Source organism: Toxorhynchites rutilus, chromosome 2 (assembly GCF_029784135.1).
Source record: "Toxorhynchites rutilus septentrionalis strain SRP chromosome 2, ASM2978413v1, whole genome shotgun sequence".
NCBI classification, from domain to species: domain Eukaryota; kingdom Metazoa; phylum Arthropoda; class Insecta; order Diptera; family Culicidae; genus Toxorhynchites; species Toxorhynchites rutilus.
This window is the reverse complement of record NC_073745.1, coordinates 330,219,767-330,232,933: the sequence shown is the minus strand read 5'-3', so window position 1 is coordinate 330,232,933 and position 13,167 is coordinate 330,219,767. Positions and strand designations below refer to the sequence as shown.

The 13,167-nt window shown below is 39.4% G+C and overlaps 1 protein-coding gene across 11 annotated transcripts in view; it reads left to right on the top strand.

Annotated features, from left to right (window-relative positions):
• LOC129769113 (probable peroxisomal acyl-coenzyme A oxidase 1) overlaps positions 1–13,167 on the top strand; it is a 32,428-nt gene that overhangs the window by 4,854 nt on the left and 14,407 nt on the right. For 5 of the 11 annotated variants that reach the window (XR_008741817.1, XM_055771154.1, XM_055771152.1 and 2 more), the window contains exons 3-9: positions 5,984–6,146; positions 6,213–6,505; positions 6,562–6,967; positions 7,029–7,382; positions 7,438–7,852; positions 7,907–8,107; positions 8,172–8,227. Coding sequence is in view for 8 of the 11 variants with exons in the window: in XM_055771154.1 (XP_055627129.1) it covers positions 5,984–6,146; positions 6,213–6,505; positions 6,562–6,967; positions 7,029–7,382; positions 7,438–7,852; positions 7,907–8,107; positions 8,172–8,227 (1,888 nt within the window). In the remaining 3 variants the exon portion in view is untranslated. Of the gene's footprint in view, positions 1–5,983; positions 6,151–6,212; positions 6,506–6,561; positions 6,968–7,028; positions 7,383–7,437; positions 7,853–7,906; positions 8,108–8,171; positions 10,545–13,167 lie in introns of those variants that run through there. The other 6 variants (XR_008741818.1, XR_008741819.1, XM_055771157.1 and 3 more) reach the window with 5 other exon arrangements.

Here is a 13,167-nt window from a genome sequence, read left to right as displayed (position 1 = left end):
ACGGTTGTTTAGATCAAGAAGGTGGAGTAAACAGGTTGCTCGTAATTTACACTATTTAGAAAAGACGTATGAGGAATGGCAAGACGAAAGGTTTGGATTTGTTTATGTTATTACTTACGTTGGTATGGTTACATTTGATTTCGTCGAAGGTATTTGAAGCAGTATAATAAATAAACAGTTGTCGTTGAAAATAGTAACCTAGTAACCTTTATGCATATGCTTCCGCCAGCTGGCTCGGCTAATGTGATATGATTTATTCAGGGAATGCTTTGATCGCGGTACCGACAGGGTGCATAATTTGCAGCTTTGTTTTTTTGTGCTGGTTCATAACGGCAATCAACTGTGCCGACGAAACTGTAGCCAATGTTTAGTGTTGTTTGGATACCATCTATGTAAATAAATTCAAATTTACGGGATACGTCCGAACGGCAATTCTGACATTACGTTTTACCTTCCACGTCACTTCATTATCGATTAATCGTGGGGCCATTTTTAAATATTCGATTCATTCGAACAATTGTCTTTCAGTATTCGAGTATTTATTTCTTGCAGTTAAAATGAACAATAATTTATAATAAAAAAGATTATGGTGTCATAATTTTAAAAGTTATATTAAATATAATTTTAAAATAAACATGGTGCAGCCAAAACCATTATTTGAATGAAATGGTATTTAAGTATATTGATAAATTTACCATTTCATAATTATTTGCGGGTCATGAAAATGATCCGATTGGAAACCGACAAGGCGTTTTTTTATTTAGAGTTAAGCCTTACACGAACTATTGATGTTTAGTTAATAAACGTTAGATGAACACAAACATTTCATTTTTTTATAAAACGAAAGAAAATTGCGATCTCAAAGAATCGCTCAAAAATCATTCACTTCCATTGAGGCTTTATTGAGAAACTTCTTATACCGTGTTACAAACTGCGCCACGAACACGTCCAGATGGAATATATGTTTGCTTCCTTGCTGCATCCAGTGTTCATAATGCCCGGCAAAATTCAATGTTTGCGTCTTCAGACTCATATCGCAATTTTAAACCAGATTCGGTACCAATCCACAGATTATTACATTCGATAGAACGCCTTGAAAGCAGTTCGTATAGCCGTTCGCTCACCCCCTCTAGCTTCTGTGGATTTTGTTCGAGGACAATCTGATTGGCGGTTTCTCGATGGAATATTTGCCAGTCAATTTCCGGTACTTCTTAGTTGACCGCGAAGTAGAATTGGCGCACAAAATCAATCTGCACCTAGACACATACTTTTCAATGGTTCTTCTCAGCGCATCCTGGGTATCTTTGGTCAGCTAATCCACCACGGACAAGACGAGTCTCATATTCACTCCACCCACTGGGATCAATTTGATTGATCAAATCCGACACGACCACCCTGTTATATATCACGGCAACCGATGAATTCAACTCGATGTGGTAATTATTGCTGATGGTCCTGATTTCCACCTTCCGGTTCGAGGGCGTTGTGAAGTTTATTATTTCATTGCGTAGCCGTTCCACGCCCGGTTGGTAAAGTTTCCACAGCAGATACATGATGCGAGTTTTCTTACTGGCCCGGAAGGACTGTATAACATGAGATGCGGGAAGTCTCCCTGGGAGCGAAGATTAATCAGATGCACAACTTGCGTTTTGTGGTAGTCCAGTTTGGACAGCTGGCGCGATCGGTAGCGGTCAACTCAGTGAGCCATTATACACAAAAATATTTGATGTATAATACAAAAATACTTGGTGACTTGTTGTTTTCGTGTTGGCCTTTGTCAGAGTAAATGCATCACCTCCAGAGATGCCAGATGATTTTTCTGAAAATCTTCGACAAAAATCTGAAATGTTGATGAAATCTGAGATGCAGATACTTTTGTAACCGCGAGAATAGCAAAGTAATGTTTGAAAAAAGGGGTTTCAAGCTCAGGGAATCAAGTCATAAAGAGAAGAAATACCATATTTCTACAGTCTGCAACTGAAAATATAAGTTTGCAACAGGATAGACAGGACTTTAAATATCAGTAAAATTGTGAACATGTCTGCAATTTTAGTATCCTTGCAATGATGAGAAACAAATTTGGTAAAAAATCGAAGTCGAACAAGTTACAAAATGCATCATTTTGCTAATTTCAAACCCGATCGGGGGCCGGAATAGAGGGTATACGCAAGGCGTGTTATTCCACAAACTAAGTACTAATACAAATGACACGTGTATTACTACGTAGAGTCGGCAAAGTGCCACTAAAAACGTTAAGGCCGTCTGAAAAGTTGAAAAGAATATACATGCCTGAAAACACAATATTCTTCAAATTGTATTTAAAATGAAACTGTATATTCACATCTGGCATTCCTAGTCACAAAGAACGAACACAAAGAGGCGAATGTTGTGAATATAGCCAAACACCAAACCATCAGCTAGACTTTTGAGTGTCGCACTATTCTGACATTTCAGCGACAGGACACTCACCAAGGAGCTCGGATTTCTACTGTCAAGTAGAAGTTCACCATGCGTTAGTGTTGTGATAATATTCTTCTCACACTATTGGACTGACTTTGGGATGGTCACCAAAGATAATCGTAGTACAAAATTTGTTGATTATCTTTGTGTGAGTACCATCACTTGATTCTCACGACAAATCGCAGCTCTGAATTCTCATATCCTCAACATTACTCTGGAACTCTGCTCAGATACCTCTCTGGGCGGAGACACCACCATAGAAACATTTATTGCCCCCTGCCCAAATTTGGTTTCGTTTGTTGGATTAGTTCTTGAGTTATGCATAAATTTATGCTTCATTTATATGGCAGAATGCGATATGATAGATCGAAAATAGCAGGCGCTGTGGAAATAGTGAGAGCCTGATGTTTCTTTCGAAAGGCGACCAAATTGCATGGAATTCCGTATTCAACACTGCGCGAGAACGCCTTAGGAAAATATTCCAACCCAGGTCCTGGAAAAGCAACCTCTCTAGATGCCACTGAAGAAGGGCGAATAGTTGATTGACTGCCAGGCAAAACAAAAGCCGGATTCCACGTGAAAACAAAGAGATTAGTGACAAGAAAAGTACATTATGTGTGAAAATCAGCTCATCCCAATCCGTTTGAAAACGGAATACAAGGTCGTGAATGGGTCAATGCATTCCAAACGTATTGCCAAAGCATCGTGCGACCGTTTGTGAGCCACAAAACAGGAACTGAGCAGAAGCTAAAGGAATATTGGTTGAAAAATCTATTCCATGAGTTGATCAGTTGAGTCACTATCCTACAGTTTCGATGACAATCTTCAGGAGGCAAATGTTAAAATTTATGTAAGTTTGTTCTTGTGTTCTATAATTTGAACACTTTCAGAAACTTAATATGTAACATCCACAAAAATGGAATCATTGAAGGGAAGTAGCCCGGAGAAAAAAGATCATATCTACGAAAACTTCTACTAAATGCCGCCTTGGAAAACCAGTTATATCTGCTGTTGGAGCAACCCTAGGATAAATAATACTTTCCCCAACAAACTTTTTTATATAAAAAACCCTACAACAGTTGTAAACCCACTTATGGTCATTTCAATATCAGCAGCTTAAATATGTTATCTTAAGCTCCCGATAGGAGGAAAAATTGATCTCGATAGAGAGACAGAAACGTAATGAGATGAATCTTTTTTTGAACCTAATTCCCGTATATATCAATACGGAAACAAGTAGCTAATAGGTCAAGGAGGACCGCTTGAAATAAATCTGTATCAATGTTATCTCAAAGGTTTAAATATATCGTGTCAAAAATAAAAGTATTCGAAATATATATCGTTGAATCGTGTGGTTAAAAAGTGTAGTGGTTAAAATCAGTTTTTGTAGTTCCTGTCCGACTTTTTAAGTGCGCAGCCATTCAAAATCCTCCCTCGGAAACAATCCGCACTAGCATAATGATTCCATGTATGCACTTCCTTTGTCGTAGTACACTTTGATACAGAGGACTTAATCAAAATCAGGTATGAATGATATCGGCTCGTTGTATCGAGATTACAAGCGATTAAATTTTTGTTTTTCGCCTCTAGCCCTGAGAAGCGCCCTTGTGGAAAGAAACTCTACTCCATACTTCTTTTTCAACTGTCTTGAGAATGACAATCCACTCCCGATCGACATTGTCCGGTAACGATGATGATTCGATGACCACTAAACGAGAACTGATTTAGCTTCGAATCGCGGATGACACATTTATACCAAACTAGCTGATCCGGCGAACTTTATCCCGCCCAAAGTTATTGTTTTGATATAAATTCTTTTGAACAAATTCTTAAACATTTTCTCATCATAACATTGTTCTATGGGCAGAATACAACAAATACAACAAAATGAAGACGGCTCATAAGGGACCTTTACTTCTTCTGATTTTGCGATTAGCACATTTGACCTTCCTTTTTTATTTATATAGATAGAAATGCGTTATTCCGCTTGAAAATCCATTCCGACCTTCAAACAAAGATCAATTTCGTTAGCGCAAACATCGAATGGACTAACAACGCTTATTATGATGTAATTTTCGAACATATGGGTATTCAATTTTGTGCTCCCGTGGCCGAGTGGTTAGCGTCATAACTAACATGCCGGGTGTTCGGGTTCGATTCCCGTTCTGGTCGGGGGAATTTTTCGTCAAAGAAATTTCCTCCGACTTGCACTGTGATCACGCGTATTCTAGAGCTTGCCACTCAGAATGCATTCAAGGCGTGTTATTTGGCATAGAAATCTCAACTAAGTACTAATAAAAATGACGCAAGTAATACTACGTTGAGACGGCGAAGTTTCTCTAGGAACGTTAGTGCCATTGAAGAAGAAGAAGAAGAAGGGTATTCAATTTACCGAATAACATTGATCTATGGACAGAGACGAATACATCAAGAATACATCAAAATGAAGATGGCTCAAATCGGACTATTCCTTCTTCGGGTTTCTCGCTTAGCAATACATTTGGCCTTACATTTTTATTTGTATTGATATTTTTAAAACGGGCAGAAACAAATGTATCGGTTGCTCGTTCTTGACGTTTCGGGTAGATAAGCACACAAATAAGCATAATAAATGTATGGGAAAATGAGAATGCTTCCAGTTTTCATTAATTTAAATTGTTTAGGAATTAGTGATTTGTAATGTATAGCATATCAAACAAATCTTAGAGAATTTCCTATTCGATTGATTTGCAAATCAGCAGAATTTGTTTGTTGTGAAAATATTTATTAACGTTACCTTTACTTAATAAAAACCTGACCTGTTTTCTGATTTGGCACCCTTCCTGAAAGACGTAGTTCTACGTCAAAAAGAGCTAAAACAAACGAAAAAACGTAGAATTAAACGACCTAAATCTGCTGTAGTTCATTCGATTATTGATTTTAACTCATTTAACTTGTTTACAACATGAAACATTGTCAAATCTACTATTTAAAACGATTGATTGTTATAATAATTTGATTGTTGGAATTAGGAACACTAATTAATAGTATTAGGAAAAAAGATGTTTTCGTCTGTTGGAATTAGGACCAAAAGGTGCAAAATATTTTCCATCATTATATGTAGTATAAATGCAGCAACACTCTCATCCGTATGTTTATCAGTAATGAAACAAAATCAAAAATCTACTGGGCAAACGTAATGTCCCAGGCATTCGTATGCTATTCGACGCTCGATCGAACCTAACTAAAGGATCGTCTCCTTTGTTTCAACTGGACAATCAGTGGAACACAAGTTTGCTTTCGAGAGATTACCGTATCCGACTAGGGTCGGCGGGTCGGTGCGAAAAATTAGAAAAGTGTCTCATTAAAACTATCTGTTACCGGAGTACGGACAAAAAACAATTTCGGAAGGGAATGGGAATGTTCAGATTATTTATTTCAAATGATCCATTTTGGGTGAAGTGCGCCGGGTCTGCTATTATATAATAACGCGAATCCTATTTAACTTCTAGACATACAAATTTATCTTTGACATCCTTTACAGAAAACTTCTTCGCCCTCCATCCAGATTTCCACGATAAAGTTCCACTCCATTTCGTTTCTCACCAGAAACTGTACGAGGAAACTATACGTAAGGCAACATTAATCTTCTCGGAGGCCAAGTTACTCTTACAAGAGCAGGGAAAATATGATACCAAAAACTATGTGTAGGTACTTCTCGTTCCCTGTTGCGGAGATCTTGTCTCATTGCTCACTTTTGCAATGTTTTGTAGACACTTCCTGGATTCTCTGCTTGGGACGGGATTGATTAGAGAAGGCAATCCTCTCAGGATACACTTTGTGATGTTCATCCCGGCTATTATCGGCCACGCGGATTCCGAGCAGCAGGAACGTTGGCTTGAGAAGGCACTGAACTGCAACATTATCGGAACCTATGCTCAAACCGAGCTGGGTCATGGGACGTACCTTCGGGGCTTGGAAACGACGGCAACGTTCGACGAGAGCACCGACGAAATAGTTATCAACAGTCCCACGTTGAGCTCGTTCAAGTGGTGGCCTGGGGCGCGTAAGTTTATGCGAGTCATGCAGGCATTTTGCATGTGACAATTTTTTTGGTTGTAGTTGCTCAAACGGTCAATTACTGCATTGTGATGGCTCAGCTGTATTCGAGGGGCAAATGTCATGGAATCCATCCATTTCTGGTTCAAGTTCGGGACGAGAGTACGCATATGCCACTGCCGGGTCTGGAAATTGGAGATATCGGGGATAAACTAGGTTACAAAGGGGTGAATAATGGTTATTTGGGTTTTACCAATTTCAGAATTCCTCGAACAAGCATGATGATGAAAAATGCGAGACTGTTGAGGGATGGGACGTATGTGAAGCCGGCTTCATCGGTGTTGGCTTACGGCACAATGGTTTTTGTTAGAGTGGTGATCGTGAGAGAAATGGCTCAGTATCTCGCCAAAGCGGCTACGATCGCTGTGCGATATTCCTGTGTACGAAGACAGAGTTTGATTAATCCTGAGTAAGTTGAAAATCTGTAGATGTTTATTCAATCTTTCACAATTCGTTCTCATCATCCACAGTCAACCGGAGGTGCAAGTGATAGACCATTTGACCCAACAGAACAAACTGTTGCCACAGATCGCCAAGGCAGTTGCATTGAAATTGACAGCCGAAAATTTATGGCGAATGTATGAACGGATGCGACAAGATTCGGATGTTGGTAGCTTGGAACGGCTGCCAGAGCTACATGCTGTAGCATGCTGCTTGAAGGCCATTTCCAGTGCGGATGCTGCCGTTGGCATTGAGGTCTGTCGGTTGGCTTGCGGTGGTCACGGATATTTGTCAAGTGCGAATTTTATGAATTTGTACAGCGTTGCCGCTGCGGCTTCGACATACGAGGGTGAAAATACTGTTCTTCTGCTGCAAACCTCAAGGTATGGTATTCATTCGATTATGGTTTCAATGGGTGACCTTGGTTCTTCTTGTCAGATATCTGATTAAAGCTTGGAATAACGCTCTGCAGGGGCAGAGTCTTACGCCTACGATAAGCTATTTGGGTGAATATGCAGGCAAGATGAAAAAGCGATTCCCGTGGAGTGATTCCACGCCCGTCATTATTTCCGCTTTCCGATCTGTGGTTGGTAACAGGCTGAGTCAGGCTTGGGAGCACATTGAGCAGCGGAAGGCATCCGGTTACAGTCTAGAGGAAGCATCCAACATGACCGGATTGGAGTTGGTTCGCGTGGCGGAAATTCATGGCCGCTGGTTCGTTCTGCAGTCGTCTTATGAATTGATTGAAAATACGTGCCGAACAGCTTCGCCAGAGTTGTCGCGCGTACTGCAGGAGTTGTGCAAGTTGCTAGTTTACCACGAGGCGCTAAAACTTGTGGGGGACTTATTAAGGGTAAATGATTAGACTGATTGGGGACGAATTGATGCTTGCACAATACTATTATAGTTCACTACAATGTCAGAAAGAGATCTAGTGCGGCTGCAGGAAAAATATGAAATGTCTCTAGCAGCTGTGCGTCCCGAGTCCATCGGAATAGTGGATTCTTTTGATTATCCGGATTTCATTCTTGGATCAGCGCTAGGAGCCCACGATGGGAATGTTTACGAAAGGTTGTTCGAGGAAGCCATGAAGAGTCCATTGAATCAGGTAAAGGCAAAGTTATTCTACAACAAGCCGATTTCTTATTCGATGCCTTTTACCTATTTTTCAGGAACCTGTCAATAAAACCTTCGCAATGTACTTAAAGCCACTGATGAAATCAAACTTGTAAATATTGAAGCGGAACAATGATTTTTTTCTTCCAATAAACTCTATCGGTCTCCTTTAGCTGTAGACCGGCGGGGTTTAATTCCATTATGTTTAACACATAATTTTATATAAACGATATTAATGACTGTGTATTATTATTTAACAAATTTTTCCCCATTCGATGTTTTTCAAAAATTCAGAAGTCAAATCGTTTTTCACAAAATTCTTTTCTCTGACAAACTTTCATTCAGTTAGAATCCAGATTTATTGTTCAATTTATAGCAGCCATCGTAGTAGGCGTATCTGGAATCGTTTGGAACTTACGATCGGATGTGTCGAAAATAATTAAGGCAGACCCTAGATTCTCGGACTACGACATCGCCAAAAACACAACCCTAACCAAAGTACCATCCGGAGAATTCGTATGCGAGAAGGTCATAGTAATTTCCGTGCCTGCAAGCAACCAATCAGCACGCTGAAGCAAAATCTGATGGCCAAAAGATGCGCTCAAAAGTTGTACAACAAAGTATTGACGAAGTACGAAGGATGCATATTGATGGATGACAAAACGTACGTGTAGATAATTTTTGGACAGCTCCCACACCTGAAATTCTATAAGGCCACTGCCAGAGAAGATGTCTACAGCAATTTGAAGTTCGTTTTCGCTGATAAATTTTCCAAGAAGTCCTTGATTTGGCAAGAGATTTGCAGCTGTGGACAGAAAACCAAGATTCTCGTCACAAACAAGACAATGTATTCAAAAATGTATGAGGAAGAGTGCCTGCAGAAACGTCTCCTTTGATCTATTAAGGCTCACAAAGATTCGTTGTTTGGCCAGTTTTGGCCAGATCTGACATGCTGCCTCTACAGTTGAAAGGTGCTTCAGTGGTACCGTCGATTATATTGAAAAAGAAGTCATCATAGATCAGATCCAAGTTGTTTGAAGATTGGTTGTTCACGAGTGACACAGTATTTCCGGAGGCGAATTGTGTAATTATAGTTTGTCATTAGATGAGGTTTGAAATCGCAAGCTCTTCTGTTATCGATTCGGATATAAAGTAAAAGCTAAAAAGTAAGATAACTACCAAAATGAAGCAAGCGACTTTGTTATCTCGCGGTGCAGTTAAGGACGGACTGTTTCCAACTCAAAACGATGCATTCATTTGTTTCTTCTCGGAAACTCGTACTGCTAAAAACAATTTCGTAGTTTTAGTTTTCTGATCCGGAAGTGGATCAATTCTGACGAAGAAGGGACTGAATTTGTTAATCGACAATCCGTTTGTTTTTTTTTTGTCTCGATGGACGGTTATAGTCGATAATCCTACCATTTTGTGCCATCTCGAACGGAGAGGTTGGGGTTCCACTTGAAGCGCTGACCATTATTTTTGTCGTCGTGGTGGCTTCCAGTTTCGATTTCCCTCCGATCCAGATTTCCTGGCTATCGACAAACTTTCCCCGGCCATTTTTGTCACGTTGGTGACGGCTGGTTTGGTAACTTTTAACGATTTCGCATTGCCTTGATGGACAACCTACCACTTGTCCTCCAACATTTTCAATCGCATGCATTCATTGTCAATTCCTACGGAGTCAATAATCGTACAAATATTTCACCGACGGCTCATCTTCCAGACGATCCATTTCAACATTAAAATTGTACAAATTAAACACGATAACAAAAGAACGTATGATCGCTCGTACTGATTCATTATCATTGTAGTTCTGTCTCCAACGTGATAAACCAGACTGATATATAGTGATTTTCGCCTTCTCTTGCGATGGAAGCTGTCCATGCGGCTCTTTGGAACGCTAAGGGTGATATTGTTGGCATGACACCACGTCTAAAACATGTCCAGTAGCTCCTGAAGTTGGCGACAATCGATTTCATTATCAACGATCACGAAGATGAATTGACTAGAAAATGAATTGACCAGCGTTGACCAGCGAGGATGACTGATGAACTAGTCCAGTCAGTGATTATTCTAACTGACTCGACTAATGAATACAAATCTGCCTCTTCATTCAACTGACTTCAATCCACATTTTTACCCCCTAGGAACGAAATTGTTACCCGCGTACGCAATCTTATTTTTAAGTCTATATAAAGAGGATAAAATAGCGTGCAAAATAGCGCACACACACTGCACGCTATTTTATACGTGTGAGTAATTTTCGTGTACGATACAAAAAAAAAATCTAGCTCACCTGAAGCGTATGTCAAACCACGTTGAACTCAAACATCGATGCATGCATACGTGATACATGAGAGAGAGGAACGAATACGTTTTGGGGGAAGTCACCTTAAAATGCAATGAAGACGATTTGACTGGGAAGAATGAAATGGTAGAGTCGAGTCGGTAGGGGGGGGGGGGGGAAAGTGACTAAACGCCCGACTGACTGTTTTGTCGTTTTGGCGGAGAAACTGCGTGAAGAAGCCAAAATTCATTTCCGGCTGAATACGGATATAGTCAGTCAGAAAGTCAGTCGACTATCCTCATTTGACTATGACTATGACGATCTCTTGTTGGCAGTATGGTATTGTTTCTGTGATTCCGTGTTTTTTTTTTATGTTGATGCTATGATTATGATGATGATGGTATTTTATTTTTATTCTTTGAGTTATTTAGCTTTCAAATAAGTTAAAAAAAAATAATCGAGAATAAAAAGAAGAACTTGAGAATAAAGTCATTCAAAGAAGTTCGCAGTGGATATCAGAAAGAAGCTAGAGATGAAGATCGATCGAAATGTGGTCAAACAATAATTAAATAATTTGTTCATTGAAATAATGACATTTCTTTCTCTTCTTGTTGTTAAATTAGTATAAAACACATAAGAAATGTATAGCTTCTATCAGCTTTTAGGTCTTTTCCAGGTTATGCAGGACTATAGCCTTATATTTCTCGATTGGGAGGAAGTATCACGTGTTGGGAAGGTTTTTGTGTTTGGACACCACCCTTCCATTTTATTGCATAATATTCAAAGGCCTTTGTAATGGCAGTATGTCAAATCCAACCGAAACATGACGAAATAATCGTAATAGTCATAATCGCTCCAGGAGAGGCAGCAAACGTTTTCCCAGACACTCTTTCACGTAAATTTCCTGGTTTGCGGAACCGGTTACAGTGAAAATATTGATTTTCAAGTCATAGTACAGATAGAATCTTGCTGTTAGAACTTTGCCTCGACGTAGGTTTCGTCTTCCATTACCATTACGACGAACATCGTGAGCATAGTCGTGCATTAGCTTCCTAGACCGTTTTGTTTTGTTTATCGTTGCGATTTGGAGTAATATGGGAGTCATCTTCTTCTTCTTCTTCCTCCTAGAGGAACTTCGATGTGTCAACGTAGTATTACTTGCGTCATTTTTATTAGTACTTAGTACTCGGCCACGGGAGCACAATATGAGAGTCATATGAGCCCTATAAGAGACATTAGTGATTGCCCGGTTAATTTGAAAAGTAGGATACGATCCTTTAGCTAGGTCCGACCGAACTTTAGCGAACGTTGGCCGGCAAACGTTCGCCTGGTGCATTACATTTGCCCGGCAAAATTGTTGCACCACGATCTGAAGAAATTTCCACAATTATAGGTACCGGTACTGTGTCGCGAAATTAATTTGGTTTTTGGATACAATAGAGTCTTTTCTTTCATTTGTTCACCATAAAATTGATTTATAAATACATATTCATGGTGAAAAACTAAAAATATGTTTGTTTATATTTGTGTCAAATTCCGAACAGCAAAAAAGCTTTTTTTTTTAAATCATAACTATTAAGTTACTAGGCCGATTCAGATGATCGATATATCAAATTAAAGCCAATTCGCTATTCTTCTATAAAAAATATTACACTCCCAAAAATTTGGGTTTTGTGCTCCGAAACTTGATTCAAATTCCGAATTTTCTAACGCAAACATTTTATCGCTGGTTTTGACAGTCCCTTTTTGCAATTTTTTAGCATTGTAAGTATAGGCAGTATCGATACCTGTGAATGATGTTAAAATGAAGCCTGTAGTAAAAAGAATGTCAGGGTTTTTTTATTATTCAATTATTTATAACACTAAAGTTCAATAAATTTACATTTAACCCCTTCACGTACAACGTCGAACTACACTCGTGGTGATTCGATGTGAAATGGATACATAGCTTCATACGTATGATGTTCGTGGAACTGTTTCGATCGATACGATACAAAAAATAGGAGCAGAATAGTCGAACGAATTGATGTGCTCGTGTTTGGGCCGTGCTGTTGGAAATCAAATCGTACGGCAAGGGGTTAAAAATGAAGTGTTTGGAATTTGAGACAAAACGGTATTTTGGTTTGGACATTTAGCGCACAATATCATAACTCGTATTCTTGCGCGTGGTATCACAGACCGTCTTATACCCATGATGTTTTTCTGTGTCAGAATTTTTCCAGCATACTTGTGACCAGGGCTCTGCATAGTCATAGTCAACTGAGGATAGTCAGCTGACTATCTGACTGACTATATCCGTATTCAGTTGGTAATGACTTTTGGCTTCTTCACGCAGTTTCTCCGCCAAAACGACTAAACAGTCAGTCGGGCGTTTAGTCGTTATCTCCCTCTACCGATTCGACTATATCATTTCATTCCTCCCAGTCAAATTGACTTCATTGCATTTTGATGTGACTTCCCCCAAAAAGAATTCATTCTTCTATCTTTCCCATGTATCACGTTTGCATGCAACGATGTTTGAGTTCAACGTGGTTTGACATACGCTACAGGTGAGCTAGATTTTTTTTGTATCGTACACGAAAATTACTCACACGTATAAAATAGCGTGCAGTGTGTGTGCGCTATTTTGCACGCTGTTTACTAATACTAACGAAAGGACTTTTATAGCATATCTGATAACTGTCTAGGTTCGTTGGTTTGAGTGCACGATGGGTAGATCACAAACCGTCCATTAATGGGGTAACTACTTTTTTGCATCAGAAAAC